The sequence below is a fragment of the Cyprinodon variegatus genome, unplaced genomic scaffold (genome assembly GCF_000732505.1).
Source record: "Cyprinodon variegatus isolate N-32 unplaced genomic scaffold, C_variegatus-1.0 Scaffold35, whole genome shotgun sequence".
Lineage (NCBI taxonomy): Eukaryota > Metazoa > Chordata > Actinopteri > Cyprinodontiformes > Cyprinodontidae > Cyprinodon > Cyprinodon variegatus.
The window spans coordinates 2,168,267-2,193,938 of NW_015150488.1; the positions used below are offsets into that span (position 1 = coordinate 2,168,267).

At 36.9% G+C, this 25,672-nt stretch overlaps 2 protein-coding genes across 2 annotated transcripts in view; one reads left to right on the forward strand and one right to left on the reverse strand.

Moving 5' to 3' along the window:
* The window catches only part of furin (furin (paired basic amino acid cleaving enzyme)), a 151,436-nt gene extending 141,197 nt beyond the window's left edge, over positions 1-10,239 (reverse strand). Inside the window, exon 1 of the mRNA XM_015404466.1 lies at positions 9,811-10,239. The gene's annotated coding sequence lies outside the window, so the exon portion shown is untranslated. The remainder of the gene's footprint in view (positions 1-9,810) is intronic.
* Positions 10,240-11,475: 1,236 nt separating this feature from the next.
* On the forward strand, positions 11,476-24,372 carry LOC107103776 (1-aminocyclopropane-1-carboxylate synthase-like protein 1; the record flags this gene model as incomplete). Its single annotated transcript, XM_015403605.1, has 15 exons — positions 11,476-11,667; positions 11,754-12,412; positions 13,877-14,613; positions 14,680-14,739; positions 15,549-15,619; positions 15,703-15,772; positions 17,889-17,955; positions 18,646-18,743; positions 19,157-19,234; positions 19,355-19,455; positions 19,792-19,881; positions 19,972-20,017; positions 20,142-20,283; positions 23,950-24,092; positions 24,219-24,372. Coding segments are annotated over exons 2-15 (2,497 nt in total), but the record flags the coding sequence as incomplete, so codon positions are not given.
* Positions 24,373-25,672: the final 1,300 nt, after the last annotated feature.

Here is a 25,672-nt window from a genome sequence, read left to right on the forward strand (position 1 = left end):
GCAGTCACAGTGGAAGATCTCGATGGACTCAAACACCAAAAAACATGGATTCCAAAATAATCAATACCATCTGATGAACATATACAGCCCTTGCTTCTTTTTAGTGATACGATTAATTTTGACAGCTGGGAAAAATATCGCAATATTATATATTGCAATATCAGGATAATATCATATTGTGACCCAAGTGTCCTGAAACGTATTGTATCGGAACGGTCATGCCAATACTCACCCCTATTCCTGACATCACAAAGCTGGTCCTGGTATAAATTTCACTCAAGGTACAAGTCTGTGACTAATATGATGCAATGTTATTTTCCCATCTAACTCAGTCATTTCCATCTATATCACTACTAGAGAGTTAAAGAAAAGCATTATTTCTAATACAGAAATAATAAATAGATTACTTGTTTACATAATGTATCATAATTATGAGGATGTGGATATATATTGTCAATATTATAGATGTATTGTATTGTTAATTAACTGATAGGTATAAATGGATGTATTAAATCCTTAATCGACATCATCCATAAGAAGCATAAAACAAAAAAGGTAATAGGTAAGGCTGGATGTGTATGGGAAAGGCACTAGACCTATCATGCAGCTAACCTGAACATCATCAAGCTCCATTTTATTAAAAAAGAAAAAAAAAAAAAATCAGAGCGAGGTGCTGATCAGTTCCTTCTACATTCTACTGATGCATCAATTTATGCAAAAAGGGCCATAAACAAGCACTGAGGGAAAAAACTGCACAGTACACCCACATACTTTTCAGTAAGATAACATTTGGGATTAAAACATCGCTGCCTTTTTAAATGGTCAAATTCACATCATTTCATAAGCAGTTTGGATTTTTCATAGCTATAATTTTAAATAATCAAAATTCTAAAAACTAATCCAAAAAAACTGAAAAAAACAAAACCTTATTAAGTTGAAGCAAGTCTTCTGCTGCGTATGCGTCAGAGTCATGCAGGGCTTGTGCTGCTCTCCAGTAGTCTATGGCAGAAAGGCTGGCTACAGCCTGGACAGGTTACCAGCATTGTTACCACTTCAGGAACTGGCACAGAGACATACAACCATGCACACACACGTACAGCTAAGCACAATTTAGAGAAGGCAATCAACCTAATATTTCTGTGTTAGGATTGTGGGGGACAGCCGAAGTCCCCTGAAGAGAACCGACAGATGCACAGGGAGAACATGCAAACTCTATACAGAAAGAGCCAAGCTGGAAATCTAACAGGATTCATCTATGCAGCTCTTTAGTATTACCCGTCTGCTTTATGACATTGTGCTTCTTGCAGCATTGTTCGTTGATGGCTTGGGAAACTTGCTCAAGTAGGACATTTTGGGATGCTTTGACACTTTTGTATTAACAGCAATGTTTTAGACATAATCAGGAGGGATCTTATGTGCATGAAAGGTCTCAGCATGACTCTGGATTCATGGTAGTGTCATCTTTTTCATGTGAACAATCCAATTGAATGTCCAGTCTAAATATAGCTTCCTTCATCTGAGGAAATAGCTTGACCCATCTTCTGCAGTTAAATCCTTGTACTTGCAAAATATGCAAAATATCTATTACTAACATTTTTTTATTTGTTGTTTTGTTTTTAACAAGTGGGTTGTTCACTGACCTTCAGAAGGTTAGAATCAAGTTTCTGCCTAACCTTGAGTACAAAACCATTTCTGCTGCCATCAGGGCCGCTGGAAGTACTTTTGAACAGGGGCTGGTGTGAATTTTTGTTTTTTTGACAAAAGACCTATGAACATATAGGCCTATTCAAAATAGAATAAAAATAAATAAATTAAGTGATTGCCACCAGGGTCTGTAACACACAGACATCAGCTCTCATGTAAATATATGTGCTATTAATTAAACTTAAAAATAACACTATAACAACGTAGATTTGGTCAGCTGGTATGAACCTGAGTCATTGTGTTTGTGTTACACGTGACTCTATTAGTTCTAAAACCATTTTACATAAACCTCAAGGAAATAATTATACTATTATACTATCTAAACATTATTGAACAGTTCTCCAAACCCATTACACAAAGAACACAAGATCAAAATAACACTTTAAAATACTAAGGTTTTGTTAAACTGCACGAATAGATATGACGTGCTCGGCAGCATAATGCTCTTACTTTGAGCTACAGGCAGGATGCCCTGCCTGGTTACAGGTGTCCAAATGTTGAGGTGCGCTCTGGGGTCGTGGAGATAAAGTCTCTCATGAGCGGACGAATCCAAAATGGGTTTCTGTGCCATATTGCCTCCCGGTTTCTATCATTACACTATGCAAATGTACTAATCTGCTGCCGCAAGCGGAATACCTCTTTACGCAGTGACAGTTGCCATGACAACGTAACTTCCACGAACTTATGTTAATTAGGCCTCAAAATAATTAAAAATCCAAGTATATGTAATATTACAATTAAAAAAGTCTAAATCATTTCCCAAAATATATATAAGAATTTTTTTTTTAATCTCCCTCTCATCACTAGGGGGTGCTGCAGCCCCTCCAGCACCCCCACTTCCTGCAGCCATGGCTGCCATTGCTGAGCAAGCTCTGCACTACAAGCCACTGCAGACCTTTGATGAACCACCTTAAAGGAATAGTACACCCAAAACATGATTAGCCTTCATTTTCTACTCACCCCCATGCTGAACTACACTCTGGAGTACTTTTTTGATATCTCAAATGCATCTGGAGATCTGGGAGGCTTCTTGCTGTCTGCTGACATTCAAATAATGGAGGTCTATGGTGCCCGAGGCAGAAAGGTCCATAAAAGTCCACAAAAAATGGTTTGGATACAATCTTACTCGCAGCATTATCCTTGCCTGAGAAGCCTTTTTGATGCAAAGTGAGGATGACAGTACATGTTTCCGTGGAGATAACCAAGGCTGACAAAAGAATGACTTCAAGCACAACTTCCCTTAAAAAGTGTTAGCTCTTCTAACTATTCCCATCAATGGGCCATTGGTTTTTTGGTCCTATATGGAATTGACAGGTAAAATACAAAATAATATAAAGAATTTATAAATATATTTCTGTTCTGATTGAAAAAAGTCACACAACTTTTGTGTGAAAAAAACATAATTATAAATTTCCTTTTAGCTAATTTGCTTTGTGTTCAGCAAATATCGGAAATGCACTCTGTAGGCCAATGATGCAATAGCCTTATTAATTATACAGCATGTTTACAGGCTCAGATGGCTAAAGTTCAAGCAAACTGGAGGACGCATTATGATCAGAAAGAAAGAGAAAATCTAAAATGTTTCTCTTTCATAATCTACGTCATAATATTCAGCAATGATCTAGTAATGCGTGATTTCCTCTTTCCTCGCTGTCCTGTAGAAGTGTTTTTTTAAAGAGATGTTTCAGTCACAGAAAATTAAACATTTACAGTTAACCAATCACAAAATGTCTGACAATTATTGCGTTTTGGCTGTTGGAGGAACACAACAGCCTTTTTCAATGTATTCAAGCTAACTGCATTTCCCATTAAACTATTATTTGTTTTTATTGTTATGTTAAATCAGATTTGCTCTGTGCTACTTTTGTGCTTTTACCAATTGCTTTTATTTTTATAAGAAAAATCTACCACAAAGTGTTGTAAGTTGCTTGTTTTTCAAAAAGCATTTTTTTTTTTTTTCGCTTGAAGTTTTTTCCTTAAGTTTTCTTTTACTCTTTACTGTGCTCTCAGTCTCTGGGTTTGAGTGACATTTTAGGCTTATTTATACAGACTTACTTTGCCTCTAATTGTTTCACTTAGCTTTCCTCTTCTTTTCTTAACTATTTTGAGAATTGGCTCCTCCTGCTACAAGTTAAACACACATAATTGCTTTTCTTTTGTCTTGAACTGACATAAAAAGACTATTTTTTTTGGAGAAAAACAGAAATATCATTAGCTCTCTAATGATAGATTTAGTTATATTTGTATAACAGTGTATTAAAAACAATTCTGCATCAAGTCAGTAACAGGTCAGCTTTCTAAACTTAGAGCAAAGTTTCTGCTGTTTACCTAATTCTTGTAAAAACTTAAGAAAAGCTTTGGAAAAAAAAAAAACTGATTGTTTTAATACCACGAGTCTGAACTGTCACCTTCTCACTTAAGCATTAAATGAGAAAAACTACAGAAAAAAAAAAAAGTAAATGCCAACAAGATTATATTTTGTCATAGTTATAAGGGATTGCCCCTCACATATATATTTTAGACTACTTTGGTGTCCCTCTAAATGATTGGATTCAGATCAGTTCCGTTCAATTAAATTCAGTTCCATTAAAATATAATTTATTGATCCCAAAAGGAAAATTAAATGATTAATTGGGTTACTTCTGGAAGTTTTCTTCACCCTTTTGGATTTTCTCAATTTATGCATAATAGTTCTCATTGTTGTTCAGCATTATAAATGGCTTTGTAACCCCTTCAAAAGTGATCAAAGATTTTTTATTAGTTGTCCTTGACTTTTTTAAATCAGGAAATATGACGACAATTTGAGAGATGTCTAGCCTATTTGTTGTTAAAAAAAGGGCTACAATCAATTCATTAGAAATTAAGCATCAATAACGTAGATCATTAAGGTAAATTCATCATTTTACAATGAGATCCATTATTTTTTTCCCACAAACTATAGGGGCGGCTTAATTTCGATGGCTTAGATTCAACCCCCAGTTCTGTTTATCTAGGCGACGTGTCGCCTTGATCCAAGACACGGCAGCTGCATTGAGTACTAATGGTGGCCAGATGGAGCCTGTGTACTGCAGCCTCGCTGATGTCAGTGAGCCCCACGGCATCAGTGGCTACAGGGTAGCTTGCCACCATAATTGTGTGAATGAATGGGTGAATGACGAAATGTAGTGTCAAAAGCTTTGGATCTTTTGACTTGAAAAAGTGCTTTATAACTACAGGCAATTTACCATAAGTGACGCTATCTTCATCTGGTATTAAAATGTGTTTGATGCTTCAGAACAGTTTCAAAGGAAGAAAAATGTATTTCTATACCTAAAGGGAACCTTATATAATTGATTATATAGATTTGGTATAGGTCTATATGCTATACAAAATATGTCCATTCCATTTTTTTCAACCACATTCAAACTCAGATGATGAGATTTCACCTCCTCACTTTCTGTCTATTTTGAGCTCCTTTTAGCATGAGCTGTTCGAGGATTCTGTCACTTTTATGCAAATAAGCCACATGTCTGCAGTCTTAAACTGTCCTGTTATGTCTTCTCAACTGCCTAAAGAGAGCTATCTCTAAGTTTTATGTTCTTCTAAAGTGTTGGTTTGTGTTAAGAACCATAAAGGAGGCATTTTGTTTGTTTTGGGATGAAATAATCTGATAGAAAAATAAGAAGCTAAAAGAGATAGCATCCCTTTGGGGTTTGGCATACGACTAACAGCAAATTCTCTGTCTTTTCAGCTGTAGGTCAATGTAATTGATTTATATGTGCACATTTTAGGGTAAGCATTAAGTCCAATGTTAATTTGATATGATTAATTCTTAATTTAATTACAGCTTTAATGTAAGATGTGATATGAAAGTAATGTGTTATATTTTAGAAGTTGTTTAACTTTGGGCTTACTTGGTGGGGGGCAGTGGCCACCAAATTAATGTAATAATGGTGAAGTTTTTTAAAAAAAATGCTTTTTTTTCCAGTAATCATATATTTGCTTATTACTAAAAATAGCTTACTGATTTATTTTATTCTTTTTTTCCAGTTTCTAGAAGGAGCAGAGATCCAACAAGAAACAGTGAATTTTCCATAATAGTCCCTTTTTTAAAGGGTTTAAAGGGTTGTTGTCACTGATTCTGAATAGCATCTAAGACAGAGAAGTCCAACTGCAGTCAGTGTCCTGTTCAGATCAGCACACCTGAATTTCATTGATAGCTAATTAACAGGCTTTTGGTTTGATGCAACCATCTGATGCCATGTTTAAATTCAGCGGCCGCGTCCTCGCAAGGCCAGAATAATCCGCCGATTATATCATAGCACGGCACTGTGGCCCATTCGGATTGGAAGACTCCTTCGTATGTGGCCGACAAATGCAGCCTTTATTTTTCGCCAGGCTAGAAGGACAGGTATGTTGTATCCCACGTAGCCTTGGGTATCCCGTCATTAATTGTGAGCCCAAGCAAGCCGGCTGCTCCGTCCTCAGAGGAAAAAGCGAAATGGCGACAATCGGTTTTGAATATTAAGTGCAGTTTAATAATGCCTGTTCAGTGGAACAGTGGGTAGCACTGCTGCCTTGCAGCAAGAAGGTTGGAGGTTCGGTTGGAGGTTCTGTGCGTGGGTTCTCTCCAGGTACTCTGGCTTCCTCCCACAGTCCAAAAAATGTATGTTAGGTTTAATGGCTTCTTTAAAATCACCTTAGGTGTGAGTGTGGGCATGAATGGTTGTTTGTCCTGTTTGTGTCTGTGTTGCCCTGCAATGGATGGGCGACCTGTTCAGGGTGTACCCCACCTCTCGCCCGTAGAAAGCTGGAGATAGGCACCAGCACCCCTCGCACCCCTACTTGGGATAAAGCGTGTCAGAAGATGGATGGAGTAATTCACAAGTATGTGAATAATTTTGTCTTAACTTAATGAAAATCTTTTTTTTGATGATTATTAAGTAGGATATGTCCCTGTTCTGCTGACATTTAAGCACAGAGTCTAATATCTGTGCCATGTGGGGACTATAAATCTGATATTTGCGATAACGGTGCGGATGCTGAAGCTCCTCAGAAATGTAATTAGCACACAGAAGAGTAATAAGAAGTGCTACCTCCATTCTTTGCCTGCTTTGTTCATCAACTGACAGCTGGACCTGTCCGAATCTATATCCAAACTTTTATGGCGCCCTTATTTTCAGAGACTCTGAAAGACACAGTCTAGGTAGGCTGGATCCTTTGAAGGATGCAGCCACCGAAATCAAACACAGCCTGATAAAGAAGGGTTGAAGTAGGAGAGAATGGACCTTTGATATCTAAAGTAAAAATTAAGAGCAATTTGATTTCTAAATCCATATGTATTTTCGTTCCATATATGTATTTATTTCTCCCAAATAAATAAATGTAGTCAAAATAAAAGTATGGTATTTTTCACGTTTTCTCTAACTGAAAAATCGAGGCTTGAATTAATAGCATCATGTCAAGGTAAAACATAAATAGCAAAAATGAATGTCAGAACACCTTGTCAAACACAGATGGTTGCTTAAGTACAGGTATTTTATTAATTGTCAAATTTGATATTCTGTTCATAAAAAAAAAAAATCACCTCAAGTTAATCATTATAATGCGCCCATGAGCGTGCTGTACAGTGTAAAAGGAGTGTATCCCACAGTGGGCTTGTACGTTCAGGTAACTTTGTCTGCATTAGTGTTAGCTGAGAGAGATGTGATTTTCAAACCCTTCATCTTGATGCACACATGATTTGCATCAGTAATAACAAGCACATGGAGCTGTGACAGACCATATGCAGCTCTATTTCAGGCAGCCCCTCAGCCAAATCAACACCCACCAGGTGCTCCGGGCTGCCCCCTTTGCTGTGGAACCAAGGGTAGGCAAGTGTGTGGCAGCATTTATGTAGTGCCACTGACAGCCAAGTATCGTCTCCTGGGAGGGAAAACTGATCAAAGTTAGGAGCTTGGTCAGAAGGAGGCGGTGCTGAGGCACGCCATGCCTGGTCACGACAGCGGTGTACAAATGGATGGAAGCAGTGTGTCCACAATGAAGACAGAAACCAGATCATTTCTCTGCTCCCACAAACAACAGACTGCAGAATTGGAGAAGCCTGATAAAGTATGCTGGGTGGAAGCGGCAGCATATCTAGGAGAAGCAATCAATTGTGTAAATAATGCTCCATAGAGGGATCCAACCCAATTTTCAACAGCCATCTGAATGTTGTCATTGCTTATTGGGTTGAACTTTCCTTCACCTGCTGCACCCTTTGCCCTTCTTATAGATGAGTTATAGAATACAACAGTTTTTTTTTTTTAATCACACTTCCTTCTCCACAGCATCTCAATTTAATATCTCTCTCTCTAAAATGAGGAGTTCAGGAATAGACTTATCAGTACTGTATAACTTTTTATACTGATGATCGTTTTAGAGCTACCGTAAAAACAGAAGCGCAATCCCTGTTAATACCTTTGATCCTGGACACAATGTAGTCTGAACAAAAACACGGACAATAAATATATAAATAAAAGCTTTACAGAGTAACTTTGATTTGCTGTGTAATCCGTCAGAGAATAATGCTCAGAGCCCTGCTGGGCTGGTGACCTTGATTTCCTCTCTCCGCTGATATCCCAGTGGAAATTAAAATAACAATAATGCTTTCCTCGGGGCACGATCGGATGTAAAGTAAATCATTTCAGGATTTAATGCCACCCCTCCTATTTGTTCACACGGAGCATGCAGAGATTATGTTCAATAGGCACAAATGTAGTATTTAATGACAGTATGAGGAGGAGTGGTGGATAGCTAGTTTTAAACAATTCCAGCTTTGCCTGAGGAGGAGCGATAAATAAGATTTATCAGAGTAATTCACACCTTGCAACGACAGAACGAGCTACTTGGTGCAGGCTGTGAAGGCATAACTTTAAAGAAAAAGAAGAAAGCTCTAGTATCTGACCCCTCCACGTTGTATGTTCTAATCAGATATATCAGAAATGGTCTGTTTCTCTGAATCAAAAGGGTATTGTGGCAAAAAAAAAATAAATAAAAATAATAATAATAATAAAAAATATATATATATATATATATATATATATATATATATATATATATATATATATATATATATATATATATTATTGAACAAGAAAACAAAACAAACGAGAACCAATAGACTAAACATCAAAATATTCATCAATTTAAAAGACGAGTAAGAATAGATTTTTTTTATTTTACATTTTAATCTATTTTGTTAATGTCTCTAAAACAATTTTCTTTCCTAGAAAGGCTGCAATATAAGATGTTTTGTGTTTTTCGCTACTAAACACAAAACACTTCTGTTTGTTTTGTTTTGTGTGTTTTTTTTTTTCTTCCAGGTAATAATCTAAGCAGTGAAAATTGGAATGTTTGAAATAATACCTGCTAAATAATAAGTAGAGAGAAGAGGTTTTCATTTTTTCTTTTCTCTGAGACAGAACATGAACCTTAAATATCAAAACCAATCTGAAATTTTTATTTTGACCTTTTTTTTAACATAATCTTCTGCATGCTACCTGCATAAACCCCTAAACCCTACCATCTACAGCCAGCAAAATCTTGGGTTAAAAGGTACAAACATGGGCTCAGCTATAAATGCTGTCACAATTGGATTTTATGCTTGAATCATATAAACAATAAAAATATCAAACCAACCTCTAAAAAAATAAGAACTTCAACTATAAACTTGATTTCTTTTGTAGTTATTATCGGTTTCTGTTGAAAACTTTCATTAGAAAAACACACTGGACAAAGAGAAAAGCACTAAAACAGTTTAAATCAAAGCAGTATTTTGCAGATGATAATAAACTTCATTGAAAAACGCCACAAATCACAGCTGGAAATTTTCTTCTCCCCTACAGGTGACGGAAAGTCCTCCATGTTTTGAATTTATAAAGTCTGTATCACCCAGAGTCTTAACTGGGGGAGATTCACCTGACTGGGAGGACTGGTGGAGGCTGCGGACAGAGACAGCGCGACGCTTTCTTCCAATAATCCCATTGTGTTCCCACCCACTCCGCCTCACTTCCCCTCCCTGCACATCGTAGTCGTGAATTTTACAAAAAACTAGCAACAAATAAAAGAAAAAGTCCAAACAATTACCTCAGAAAGTCAGATAACAGCCATAAGGACCGAGCCGTCATGCTCCTCTTCTCCTCCTCCTCCTCCTTACTCCGAGCGTAGACTCCCCTGTCCGTTTCTTTCTCCTGTTCTCTAACTACCCAACTTTACATTAAATTCCTTCACTTTCTTCAGGAATTTGTTTTTTTTAAAGCTACCCGCACGTATCCATTATTTTCCAATAAGTATCCAATGAAACTCCTTGCTTCTCATCCGCAAACAACTTAACAGCACCATGCTTTTATATTTCAATACAATTAATTTCAAACGTTGCGTTCAAAATTTCAAAAGGTTTTCATAAACACAATAAATTATTTTTTTATCGAGAGCGTTCGGCTGGTATCAATAATATGAAAGAACAATTACGGCTGAAATAACAAGAGTCAGTGCCGATACAATGTAGCGGTTCACTATTGGTTGAAGATGACAACAAACTGCCACAAACCTCCTTTCTCCAGGAAATACGTCACGTATGATAATCATGTACGCTTGGTTTGTATCACCATGCCAGTTCGCATGGGCGGCTATAAGTCCTTTGGCTATTAAAATCTCATAGTTGCTCTAATACAGCAGAGTAGACCACACATTATAAATGTTACAGAGCAGAACCGACACGTCAAGGGATCTTTCATATTGTGTGTGGCAGGTTCGCTCTGCAGATTGCTGTAGGATCGATTGGAAGTACATTTTGTGTTAATAAATCGGACTAATGACCTTTAAAGCCAAAATAATAATACTATATATATATATATATATATATATATATATATATATATATATATATATATATATATATATATATATATATGAAACAATCAGATTAATTGTGATTAATCGATTATTCAAATAATCGTCAACTAATTTTGTTAATCGCGAATTGGAGTTTGCAGACTGTAAAAATATAAATATAATAATATAGATCAACCACCCCTTGAGACAACAAAGTTGTTAAAAAAAATATAAACGAAAAAAATATAGAAACATTTTGCATTTAAGATGAAAAAGCTTTTTCATCTGTCAATATGCTTTATCCAGAACTCTTCAAGAGGAATATATATATATATATATATATATATATATATATATATATATATATATATATATATATATATATGGAGCTGGGGTTAATAAATAATCCGCAATTTCTGCTCTATCATTTTGTTAAGTAAAACGGACTAAAATAAACTATATTAATAACTCAATTTATTAAACAAATTTTAGGCCTAACGATATTCCAGGATTATTTAAACTAAATAAAAAATGTTTAACAAATGCAAAGAAAATATGAAATAACTTTGTGTTGGCGTTTTAGCTGTTCTGTGTCGATTTAGTTAGTTTTATCATTTTAAACAAATTCTTCCTGCCCTTATATTTCATTTCGAATCCCTTAATGAGAGTAGAGCGCATCTATTTACTGTGTGTCACTGCCCTCTCATGGTTCAACATTAGAGGTACAGTATTGGAGCAGGACTGCACACCGTACGCTAGATGGCGCCATAACTCTGTCTCATTAGCCGTGTGAGTCTGTGTATCTGCCCAGTTGCAGCCTAATACGAGTGAAAGCCAGCCCGCTTACAGCAGCCCCTTGCAGTTAACACGAGCCAAAGTTATCCCGGAATAAGGACAGCACGCATGTGCCGTCAACCCGGATGCAGATATTGTGTGCGTCTGTTTCCCCCAATCCTGTGAAGTTACGAGCAGATTATTACAGAATTAGTAAAAAAAACCAGCACATTCTAACAAACGCTCAGCAGAAATAGGGTCAATGTGCCGTGATGCAACACCAGAATGACAACACCACATCAATAGTGTTTTGAAGAGCTGCACTTTTGTTCTAAGGTGAGAGGGTGGTTAATAACTTTGAACAGAGATGAGATATAATCAACGCTGTTAAAGTTAAACCAGGCGCGTCTCCTCTGTTGCAGAATACAACTTAGATGCATTATGGACTTCCGCACCAGGAGGTATGAAAGAGGTAGCAACTGGACCGACCCGGAGATCGTGGAGCTCCTGCAGCTCTGGTCTGACGAGTCGGTGCAGATCGAGCTGGAGAGCTCTCTGCGCAACCAGCGCGTGTTTGACCGCATCGCGCACATTCTGCGGGAAAAGGGCATCTACCGCTCAGGCGACCAATGTAGGGAAAAGATCAAGAAGATGAAGCTGGAGTATAGGCGAATTAAAGACAACCACAAGATGAGGACTTGGAAGTTTTATGACGTGATGGACAGAGTGTTGGCGAATCGCCCGGCTGTCAGCTACTCCTCTTTGGGAGGAGCTGTTGTTGCTCAGCAGGTGTTCCAGGGCTCAGGTGGCTCTGAGGCATACCTGCAGGGGGTCCCTGTCGGTTCGTTTGGCCCCTCATCCTCAGGTGGGTTTCTGTTCGGCCAGCCACCTAAAGCTGAAGATTCACTGGATATAAAATGTGAAGATGCTGAGGAGAGCATGCTGAACTCTGGGGTTGCACCACCAGAGATGTACTATGTCTGCGGGGATGATCGGGAAACAGATGGACAGTCTCTACTGGAAGCAGAGGACACACTGGGTCAAGCTGAAGCCTCGACTAATACAAGAGTCTCCCCCTCAGGCAAATACAATCTCCAGTTTAAAAAAATAAGCATGCGACATATGGTTATACATTTCTTGGCTCTCTTATTAAAGCTTTTGAATAAATCCTCTTATTTGTGCAGTAGCATAATCTCACAGCAAGAACCAGGAGAAATCTAACCTTTGATAATATTACAGTATGGTTAAATGAAATTCTTCCTTAATCACAAGGTAGTTAATCAAGGAATTAACTTATTCCAAGCATCATGGCCACTTGAGAGAATTATGTCTAACTTCTTTTTGCAGGATTGTTTTCATTGTGTTTTAAGCATGAATTCTCTGTAAAGCACAACCTCTCAATTTTAACACACAGACTCAGAAAAGGAAACTCAAATCTTTTTTTTAAATTATATGGATCATTGTCCTCCATATGCATTTGAATTTAAGGTCACCAAGGTGAATATTTATCTTCAGGGTTTTAGGTAGAAAGCAGATATCACAACTTACAGTAATTCATCCAGGTCATAAAGCAGAACAGCCCCAGATAATTACGCCACCGTCGCCATGTTTGACTGCTGGTATGATGTTATTTTTTTCTTAAATGTTATTTTTTTTCGCAGAACAACCACCTTTGAAAAAGTTTCAATTTTGTCTGCTCAGCGAATATAATATTTTTAAATTAAGTCTTCGTCAGCTGGCGAATTTACATTCCATGTTTTTACCAACAACAGTCTTTCACATTGAAACTCTCCCCTAGACGCCACATTAGCGCAGTTTTCTTGCCCTAATGTCATGATGGTTGAATCATAATCACTGACCTTAACTGAGGGAAAACCGGCCTGTCAAGGTTTAGATGTTGATCTATGTTCATCTGCTGAGATGCTTTAGTTCATTCGGAGCTCTCTGATCAACTTAGAAAAACTTTTAAAGAGTGAAAGATGGTTCATTAGCATTTAGCTTAATTAGACTTCTATCTAAGGCTGAAACAATCAGATTAATTGTGATTAATTAATTATTGAAATAATCATCAACTAATTTAGTAATTGATTAATCGTTCACTGGAATATAGAGACTTTAATGCATGTCTCTAGCTGACAGAGCAACCACCCTTCAGCAATTATACCAAAATTGTAAAGAAAATAATGTAAACGTTTTGCATTAAAATAGAAAAATTTTCTCGTCTGTCAATATGCTCTATCCAAAACTCCTCAATTGGAAAAAAAATTAGTTTCACCTGGTCTAGTTTCATAAAAAATCTTCTTAAAGGACGCGTTGGCTCTCTGATTATTAATCAAAACAATAATTGACAGATTAATCAGTTTGCAAATTAATCGTTAGTTGCAGCCCTAATTCTGTCGATATATATTTTCTCTTAAAAACTAAAAAATAAAACAGTGTGAGATTCTTCTACTGCAATACACACACATTATATATACAAATGTATTTCTAACATATTTTTCTTTTGTACTTTGTTTCAGAGAGTAATATATATTTATATTTTTAGGTTTCAGTGAGAGGACCGCTGCTGCTTCTGCAACATCTGCCACTCAGATTGGTCCTGTGATGCAAGAAACATCTGAGCAGCTCCACAGGGAGGTTCCTCATGGGTCAGGTTGTGTGAAACAGAGGAAGCGTAGGCGGGGTGGCAGAGCTTCATGTGGCAAATCAGGTGGTCGGGAGAGCCTGGACAAGGCTCTGGTCAGTTTCCTGAACTGGCAGAAGTCTGCCGAGGAGCGCCTCCTCTCCCTGGAGGAGGCTCGACTGGAGAGAGAATTCCAGGCAGAGGAGCGAAGGGAGCAGAGGGAGGAGAGAAGGGCAGAAATGGAGAGGCAGCATGAGCTCCACCTGCTCAGCATGCTCACGGGGGCGCTGTTCACCACCAGACAAGGTTCCTCAGCTACCGTGACATCCAATCCGCCTGTCTCACCTCTGGCTCATCTGGCTACTCCTCCCGTGGCCTCAGTCGGCCCCACTGTCTCGTCATCTTTAGCTCAGCCTCCCCCAGAGGCGCCCGCAGCACAGCCTGTCTACACTCAGGAGACAAAAAAGTCCCAGCCCACATCTGTCAAGACCTGCCAAGTGTCACAGGAGGTTTTAGGAACACTGAGAGGTTCAGAGGCTCCTGGCCACAGCATTTATCTGTCCAGTCGCGGTAACAGCATTAGACAGCATCAAGGCATTCTCCAAGAGGGCTTTATCCAGTATGCAATGGACAAATATCACCAAACAGACAATCCTGATGTAAGTTGGCATCATAATGTAACAGGATCCATAAATCAAGATTATAACATTGTTTCCTGTTTCCAGGGTATAGTCAACTTGGGAACCAGTGAGAACAAACTGTGCTATGATCTCCTTTATAAAAGAGTAAGATACATGATACAGTCACACACATAATGACATGATGCAGGAATCCTACAAATAATAATAAAAAATGTTTAGGGCATTTTGTGTCAAGCTAATTTACAAATAGTTTCCATCTTATTTTTTTATTGAGAGACAATTAAATGGACACACGGTTCTAAAAAATGATGCTACATGAAATTAATTCACATTTAAGCCAAGAAGAATATTGAGGAGCTTCTTACAGAGATGTTAGAGGAAGCACAAAATGAGCTTTCCCCAGCTTATTAAGTGAATTTTTCCCCCTTATGAGAACCAGCAACGCTTCTAAATAATAGAACAATATAGTGATTTAAAGGTATAGGGGAGAATGTTTCTTTTTCCGGGTGCATCATCAAAATAAGTGGTCCTCCTAATTGTCAATCATTCTGGCGATATGTTTACGTAAGGCTGTCCCATGTGTTCTTACCGGTGGTGAGTCAGACAGTGAAAAAATAGCAAATCTTCTTTTGGAAAATAAGCTTGTATGACAAAAACATTTAAACAGAGCGTGCACAAGGAGAAATGTGCTTTGCATGCTTGTGCACGCGTTAAATAGGCGTTCCCACTTGGGAGTGGGGACAGGGTTGTGCATGCGCATTTTTTTTTAAGTGGAGAGAGTAGGTCTTTTCAAAAATTTGGGAAAATCCTCCACTATACCTTTAAGACAAGTATCTGCTTGTCTAACATAGTCAGTAAATGTTCCACCGTAAATACTGTAATATGATTGTCTAGACCGTTTTTCAGTCGTTCCCGCTGCCTGTACAAATGCTCCAATTTCTTTTCTGCAACAGTTAACTAAGCCTGACATGTTGCACGTGGAGCCCTCCCTGTTGCAGTATTCCAGCTGGATTGGGCACACTTTGTGAGAACCTTCAGATCCTTTCATGTTGAAATGAACATCTCAGGTGGTTATCTTTTTAAATAACAATTTTTGTCTCCCTTCAGTCTTAGAGAAGAAGTTGCAAAGTTCCTGTCTCACTACTGCTGCTCTCCCAAGCCACTGAGAGCTGATAATGTGAGTAGTTCCAGTACTTTTGGTTAGATATCAACAATTTGATGTACAGACGGTTATAACTTAAGTGAATATAGAAAAAAAGTTTTTTTTTTTTTTTTTTTAAGTTTTTCTAACTGAGGTTATGAAGCCTGCTAAAAGTAGAGCTTGTGACAGGTCAAACACAGGTTGGATGTGAGGGCCTGACCTATCTGCATGCATAAAGTCCTGCACAGCAGCAGGTTGGTCATGTTCTCCTCACACCACCCCCCTGCTCTTCCTGGTGCAGTGTTGCACAGACCATTTGGAACCATTCAGGGTAAACTATAGTTCTCACATAACACTTTTAAACAGCACCGACCTTCATCACGCTGCTGCCTTCGACGTTTCAGATCTGCTCTGTTAGCTTCTCATCTCCCAAAGAAACATTTTTTCCTTTTAACCACTCTACATAGGAATCATGAGCTAATCGATAAGGGATAAAAACTTTAGGTACCAATGTCCCTGCGTTTACCTTCCACTCTGAGGCTGAGCTTAAAATGTTTAATGGTCCAGACATTTTCCTTGGTAGCAATAGGTCAAATTATCATCTGTTTTGTTTTGTGAATTTCTCACATTGTCTGTTGAATATTTTTAGATCAATCTAAATTTTCTTTTGCAGACACTTTATTATCGATGCACCATGCTTTGGACCAGTACTGCTTAGAAGCCCACTTGAAGCCAACATTCAGCTTTTGCACAGATGGCCCCGCATTTGACTGAAGATTACTTTGTACACAGAGGAGTTGACAGTTGCCTCAGTGACAACAAAGCACACAGACTACTTTGGCCCAAAAGATATATGTAGAATAGATCCATCTATATCACTACAGCGTCATTAAAGTGCAGGGTAGTGAAAGGTTTATAAGGGATTGTTATGCAAAGGGTTTCACAAAAATGGCAAAAACAGATAGATAACAAATTATATATATCAAAATAACTGTGGAATGTAGACATTAGATGTAAAGAAAAAATGGGAAATGTCAATCTAAAGAAAAAAGAAAAAAAAGTAAAGACATGATAGACATAAAGAAATAAAATAAGCGTTCAACTTCACAAGAAAATATTAGGAAGTGCAAATGCATTGATATGTAGTTGTAATTTAAAAGAGGGAACAGCTTCAGTTCAGGTTCTGTTTTTAATTTAAGGAAGTTGGTTCCAGGACATGTAAAGTACAACAAAGAAAAAAGTTTATTATTCAGACTAACTAGACTAACACTGGAGTAAAAAAAAAAAAAAAACTGAAGTGTTAAAAAAAAATGTGTTCTATGTTATTTTTAATCAACAACAACAACAACAAAAAAAACGTATGAAAAACAGTATCATCCATCCATTTTTCGTCACGTTTATCCTGAATTAGAACCAGAGAATCTAATCAGAAATGTGACTGACACCGACAGGGTTGCACTCATTTTGGATGTGATCAACCATTAAATGGCTTTTATTGGCCGTTATCGGTCCCATGAAATGGCTTTGCCTCCTCTATTTTCTAGTAGGTTTTTATGGCTGATAATATCCAATCGATAGACAATAATGTGCTGCTCAGTGGCACAGTGGGTAGCACTGCTGCCTTGCAGCAAGAAGGTTTGGGGTTCGATTCTGCATTGAGTTTGGATGTTGTCCCTGTGCAAGCGTGGGTTCTCTCCCGGTACTCTGGCTTCCTCCCAGTCCAAAAACATGTATGTTAGGTTTAACGGCTTCTCTAAATTCTCCTTAGGTTTGAGTATTTGTGTGAATGGTTGTTTGTTTCTGTGTTGCCCTGCGATGGACTGGCAGCCTGTTCAGGGTGACCCCGCCTCTTGCCCGAAGACAGCTGGTGATAGAACAGGGATAAACAGTATCATAAAGGTTTTTTTTTTATTTTATTTTACAAAAACTCTATTGTAACAGCATAATTATATACATTGTCAAACAGACTCACTGAGCTGCAACTATACATGCAACACATCTACAATATGCCAATTTGCTCTCTGCTTAATTTGCTTTTGGAAACAACCTCTGGTTTAGTAGCTGGATGAGTTTACCACATATTTACCAACTCTGTTATTTTGTTGGCTCTTTCATAGAAGACTGTTTTCACCATTTGTTGTGTTTCTTTCAGGTTGTGGTGATGAATGGCTGTGGTTCGCTCTTCTCATGTATTGCTGCTGTAATTTGTGATCCTCAAGGTGGGCTGAAAAAGGCATATTGCAAGCACCTGCGTTAGCTGAATACAAATATCCACGCAACAGAGAGCTTTTTATTTTTTTAAACTCATATTGTAGACACAACAAGTTGGAGAAAAAACACAGGTATTCAATCAGCTCCATAAATGGCATGTTTTTCAGTTCAAACGCAGGCATGACCTCTTTTTAGGCACCGCTGAGCTTCTTTTCAGACTAAATTTATCTCTTGCCTCCAGGATGGATCACTAAACCAGCCTTAGCCTTTTACTGACACAAATAGTCTCTATGGACTAAATCTTAGCGTCATGAAAAATATCAAAACTGAAAACTTAAATAATATAGAAAATAGGTGATTTAAAAATATAAATTGTTTATTTTTCTGAAATGTAATTTAAAAATATTCAAAATTATATTATTATTACATGCCATGCAAAACCTTAAATATTTTTACCTTTTCCTTTACTGTTATCCAATATTTTATATATATTTATGGGGATTTGCTGTGATAGACCAAACTGTAATGTAGAAGAAAAATATAATAGACCGTTTTTATGTTTTATTTTGTTGCAAATAAGTGTCTAAAAAGTGTATTTTTATTTAGTGTTCTTTATAATTAAGCATCTTTTTCAAAATCCAACATGTAAACTGCCCCCTCTTAGAATCTACCTTTCGCTGTGTGTTTCTCTCTTTCAGATGCCATTCTTATTCCTACTCCTTTCTATGGAGTCATAACTGAAGATCTGAATTTGTACAGTGCTGTAAAACTCTTCCATATTCCTCTGGATTGTGAGGTAAGAATACTGATCTGTTTTTATGGAAAACAAACATTTCCATTTATAAACTGCAGCAGGGATCAAAATGTAAACAGTGTAGGAGATATATGGTGCAAAAGGCATTGATATGGAAGGTTCAGAGCAGTGCAAAAATAAAAAAATAGATAAATATGGTGCAAAATGCAGTAGAACACTTAACACTTGACACTAGAATTCTATTTAGTGAGATTTGAAAATTCGCCATGTAGTGCTAATATGTTTACAGTGTGATGAAGAGTCTGATTTGTGACTTGATTAGAGTTTCAACAGTTCAACAGTCACTGAATCATCATTTGAAATGTAAAATAAAGTGATCATGTTTACTCACATGAGGTAATTTTGTTTATGTCTAAAATGTTTTTGTTTTGCCTTTTCTTATTGGTCATATATAGGCTGATGGCAAAGACAGCAGACCCTTTCACCTCACCGTTGGGAAACTGGAAGCAGGGCTGAGAAAGGCTAAGCAAGAGGTATTCCATTGACAGGATAATCTCATAAATTCAAATAAGAAAATACACTGAATGGGGTATTTTTCTCATTAGCACTTTAAGGGAGTTTATATTTACTTAAAGGCTGTTGCTTTCTTTAAGGGGAAGAACATTCGAGCCCTTATTCTCATGAACCCTCACAATCCTCTGGCTGAGATCTACACTCCAAAGGAAATGATTGCCTTCTTAGAGTTTGCTAAAAGGTATGTTTACCCCTCTATTATCCAACGGTTTAGCCGGATGTAAATCCTCCTGCACATCTGTGATGTGTTCTCTACAGTGTGTAGAATAACAAGTGTTTGTCATAGACTTTTATCGCCTCTTCTTAACATCAGCATATTGTCAAATACAGCCATGTGCCTAAGAGTCACAAGAGTAATTCCCCTCAGCGTGCAGAGCTGCTATAGCCATAAATCTCTGGGCTTTTACACTGACAGCAGACACTACAGGGATCATTTTACATTTATTTTTGCATTTTCTTTGTTGTTAATAGTGAGTGAAAGCATGAAAATAGTTTTTTTTGTGGCATCTCTTTTCAGAAATGAGCTGCACGCCATTGTAGATGAGGTGTACATGCTGACGGTCTTTGATGAGTCTGTCACCTTTCACAGTGTCCTCAGCATTGAGAGGTTCTGCATGATTACTGTATTAGAACCTTAATCATCACAATTCCGACTGAGGACATTCTCTTATCTCCCACTGATTTGCCCTTATTTCAGTTTGCCCGACCCACAGAGGACGCATGTGATGTGGGGGATGAGCAAGGTACTTACTGCCAACCAGAGAGTTCTGCATTCCTGCTGACAGAACAGAATTAAAAGTTTCCTTCTGTGGGTATTTGGTCTCACAGCTTTTTGTTATTCTTTCTGTCTTTTTTTTCCCTTTCTAGGATTTTGCAATGGCAGGAATCAGGATTGGTACTTTATATACTGTGAACACAGATCTTGTGGAGGCTTTGGCTCAGCTGGGCTCCTTCCACGGTCTGCCTGGAACTTTGCAGCACCAGGTGGCTCAGCTGCTCCGGGACAGAGGTATGAGCCAAGATTCTTAAGTGTCTGTATAAACAAATCATCTCTGACAATTAATTGTTAAAAGCTGATCATTTTTTTCCCTCACAGAATGTTTTTTTTTTTTTTTTTTTATAAAAGCAATAAAAGCTGTCAATGTGTAATATTTGTCATATTGCACCGTAAATATTTGTCAATTGCTCCAAACTACATGACATTAATGATTAGACATAAGAAAAGTTGTAAGATTATCCTTGAAAAAAACAAATAAATCCACAAAGGGGAAAAGCTGAACAGATCAACTAAATTCTATTTACAGATTTGAATAATGAATAAAAACGCAATAAAATGCTTAATATAAATAAAGATACATTTTTATGTAAAAATTTTACATAAAATGTTTAATCAAGATGTCAAACTGCAGTTGATTTGAATAGATGTGATGATCTTTTCTTTTTAGCTCATGTTCTGAAGATACCTAGAAGGTTCTAGTTGTTTGACCTCAGTGTTTTAGATGAAAAATAATGACGTAAAGAGGTTTTAGGTATGATAGAGTCGTAAGAACCAATAACATCAATAGAATATAATAGAACTTTATTGATCTCACAATGGAGAAATTCACTTGTGACATTTGCTCTAATAAACAAACAGAAGGGCAATTAAGGAGGAAAATGTGCATGAAGTATATATAGTGCATCTAGATATTTAAAGTGGATGGTAAAAAATAAAGGAGAGATTTAAGGTGACTTATATATACAGTATCTTATGTACAGTAAAGGTAAAGTGTGGTTTCTGGTTTGTTAAATAGATAAATAGTATAAGTTATCGCAGTGTTATTATACCAGGTTATAATCCAGTGGCATTGTAAAGTCAATGGCAGCAGGGATGAATGACCTGCAGTAGCGCTCCTTTTTACACACGGAGTGTATAAGTCTGCTAATAAAGGAGCTGCTCGGCTGGTGCTTTAATGAGTCTTAAAGTCCACCTCGTAAGGCACAGTGTAACAATGGTGGCCAACTCTGAGCTAAATTATGCTCTGACTGTTTTGCACAATCTGGGCTGTGGTATTCTGCACCAGTTTTTTTATGGTATAAAAGATATTTGTCCCTTTATAGTAAGAATTATAAACTCTGTTTATAATTAAACATTTATGAAATACTAGTTTACATATGAAGCTAGTTTTAAGAATTAACATTTGGTAATTAAATTGCCATTTTTATATGGGCTGTCAAACGCTCTTAACAGAGGATACACTGATAAGAGCCCAAGAGCAGTGGTTTGGTTGTTTACAGTATCTAACTTAAAATGCTAGATTGTTTCTTCTCTGTTTTTATAAAGTCAAGGAAATATGAATAAATCTGTTATTGTTTTTGCGTTTAACCTTTATTTATAAAGGTTATTTTGTTTAGGTCTGACATCTCATTTATAAAAGGGACTTTAAAAAAATACAACAAAAAAGATATCAACTTAGAAATCTTTGAAGCTCCGACCTTAGGTTATTTAAACATAGAAAATATGATATAAAAACAAGTGCAAATTTTGTAACTGATGGAAATTTTACTAATTATCAGAGCCAGATTTCTTTGGAGCCTCCCAAGCCTCTCCTGTAAAAGAAACTTGTTGGTTTAGTGATGAACCAGTAACTACCTTGACTCCCATCTACTAGCTGTTGAAACCACACAAGTTTGTCAGTAACTTGTTAAAAAGACTATCAAACATTTTTTTTTTTAGGTAAAATTGATATTATCAATCAAACACCTGCTCTTTCAATTTTAATTGGATCAAATGAATATCTGTTCAATAAAATGCTTTAAAGATTTTATTTTTTTTCCATAAGAAGAGCAGGCTTAAACTCATTTTACAATACAGATTATTTATGAAGCATTAAAACATCCACAGGAATAAAGTGCTACACACAATCATAAGATACAAAATGATCAATCAAAAAAATATTAAACAAAGCAATATATAAAAGTCATAATAAAATAATGAAATAAAGCAAAGTCAGACATCTCAGATTATGTCAAACCTCAAACATAAGGCATGGATTTTAAGAAAGGATTTAAGAGCAGAAAGTGAAGAGGCCTGTCTAATGCCTGAGGGAAGGTCATTCCACAGCTTTGGAGCTCGTCTTTGGCACCCTCAGTAACAGCTGGTCAGCTGATCTGAGAGGGTGTGTATGGATGAAGCGGATCAGACCGGTAGAGTGGATCAAAGCCATTAAAAGCAAACAAAACGATTTTTAAAAGAATCCTAAAATATGCTGGCAGCCAGTGTAAATCAGCTAAAATATAGGAAATATGTTAAATGTACTGTACTGATACTTTTTAAGAAACATGCAGCAGCATTCTTTACTCTCTGAAGCTGGAAGATGCATGAATCACTGACTCATACGGAGCAAAATGCAGTAATTTAACCAAGTGGTTAAAAAGGCATAGAATACAATTTCAAAATGACTAGAAAGAATGCGTTTTAATTTTGCTATTTGACTCAAGTGAAAAAAAGCTGGATTTTACACCAGCTTTAATGTGATTTAAAAACTTAATAACATAATCTATTTTAACCTCTAAATGTGTAATAGTAGGCCTGACATACTGGGTCAGACGCAGCAGCAGTCAGGTAGATTTCCCTGGAAATACCAAAAAACACCACCTCTGTCTTTTCATCATCAAGTTTTAAGAAGCTTAGAGCCATCTTTTTTTTCTGGTCTGCCAAGCAAGAAAGGGTAGAACAAGGAAAGGTAATGTCATTTTTCTTTAGTGGGACATAAATCTGTGTATCATCTTCATAACAATGAAAATAAATCCCATCATTCTTAAAAAGAAAGCCAAGTGGGAGGAGGTACAACATGAAGAGGATCAGAATAAAGCCCTGCAGGACAACACACACTAATGAAGCAGAGAAGAACATGTGGCTATGAAGACAAACACATAAAGCTTGGCCAAATAAGATTTAAACCAATCTAGAGCTGTATGGCCACCCCCCACCCACTGTTCCAAACGAAAAAGTAAGTTCTGTGGTCAACTGTGTCAAAAGTAACTGACAGATCTAACAACAAGACAACACAGTCACCAGAGTCAGTAAAAAAAAAAAACATAAAAAAACTTTTAAGAGAGATGACTCTGTACTGTGAATACATTTAAATCCAAACCATAAAATGATTTTGAAAGACAATTCTCAGCAACAGCAACAAGCTAATGGTCTCAGCTAAGATCTGAACCATTACCATTTTTGAGAGCAAACTATTATAATTTATATGGAGAGTCTTATTAATGCATTGCTATTAATTTTTTCAACTTCATGGGTGAAAAAGATAATCTGCAAAACTTTGGGGGTTATATTATAGCTCCAAAAAAGAACACAAAGTTAAAATATAAAGTAAGCAACAGGGTGGCTAAAACAGTGCCCTGTGGGACTCCATAGGTGGTGTAACAGCCAAGAAATATTTGCCTATACCAAAACAAAAACAAAAAAATGACAAATATATGCTAAAACTCTGCTTTGATCAAAAGAATAACCTTTCACTTCAGTCAACAGGTCATTGAATGTCATTTAAAACTTTCAAAATCTCCCAAAACGATTTAATCTACCCCCTCCTTTATATGGCAATCTGACGTACTACTTTACAGTATAGTAAAGTGAAGAAAGTTTGGTGATTTAAACTGTACATGTGACTTTGCATTTTCACAGACTGGATCAACAACGAGTTTCTACCAGGGAACCGTTGCAGGCTAAAAAGTTCTCACAGTCTTCTTACCACAGAGCTGCGAAGCATTGGCATCCCCTTCCTGGACAGACCTGCTGGCCTCTATGTTTGGGCTGACTTTAGGAAGGTAAAACCCCCCAAAACTATCAATATCAGTAACGCATTTATCTCTGTTGAGATCAATATTTTCTATTAGCTTGGAAAACATGGGGGTTTGTTGTTTAAATGTCAACTCTTTGTTGTTGTTTCAAAGTATCTGAGCGAGTCATCATTTGAGGCAGAGTTGGCTCTTTGGAGGCGTTTTCTCAGACACAAAGTGTTGTTGAGCTGCGGCCAAGCATTTTCATGCTCTACACCTGGATGGTTCAGGATCGTCTTTGCAGACCAGCAGCCCCAACTTCAGCTCGGTCAGTCTCATCCCCTGTTTTACATTTCTTCATAAGGAATAAATCACTACTACTCAACAAACACCCTTGAGACTCTGTTGGTAAAAATTAGGAATGCAACTATATGACAACATGTGCTGATATGGATATCAGATATTAATATTGATGATATTTACCCATATTATATATTTCCCCACCACATTGGCACCTTGAAAAAACGTTCATAGTACCAATACTCCTTCCCTGCTCTGCATCGTTATCACTGTCTCATGACTAAATAAAAAACACGTCAAGCCCCCCATCATAAAACACAGAAGAACAAATGAATGAAAATAAACTTAATTGTTGATATCAGCCATGTTTTACTTATCAACCTGATAGCAATATGATGAAATGACCATTATCAAGGTTTTTGTCAATATATCATCTATTTATAGTAGACATTCAGCTTAACATGTTATTATCAGCAAGCATGCAACCTATGTTTATTCCCATATATCATAACATTGCAACAGATTTAACTCTGTCATTATATATAGAATATAACTAAAAAGTAAAATAAATAGAAAAGATGTTATACTAAGCATACCTGATTCCTTTACCAATATTTAGACGGGAAATCTTGAAGCCTATTTGCTGCTGATTAATTATTGATAACCTTCTATAAAATTAGGGGCTTTAACATTGTGGTGCTTTGGAAGATACGGATGTGTGTTAACACAATGCCAGTAAGGAGAAATTTTAGAAGTGACCTTAGAAAAGCAGCTGTTTTTGACTATCAATCTTGGAAAGGTTATAGGGGCATTTCCAAACAATCTGAAATCCATCATTTTAAAGTGAGACATATTGTTTATAAGGTAAACAGACTGCTTAGGACAGATGACAGTCCTCACAGAAAGGGAAGGACAAACAAATTCATCATTCGGTCAAATTATACATTGCTCAGATAATCTGCCAAAGTGTGAACAAGAGCCCCATAAACCTTTCAAAAGGAATTACTTAGAAAAGCGGAAGCACAAGTTCTTAAAAAGTTTAGACCAAATTTGATAAATTTTTTATGAAAACAACACATATCTGTGCCAACATGCTGACTATCGAGGAGAGGAATGGAGGTCTAAAGATGAGCTGGTTTTCTACCACAGAGCCGATCTACTATGCAGTCATGGAGTTGACTTTGAACGTTTCTCTCAAAACCAAGGTTTTCTGAAGTCAAAAGTTAGGAGATGTGAAAATGTGATAATAATCAGTTATCCAAACCACATCTTAAAATCCACAAGTATGAGGCTGAAGAACAAAACACTGAAGAGGTTGCAATTTCCCC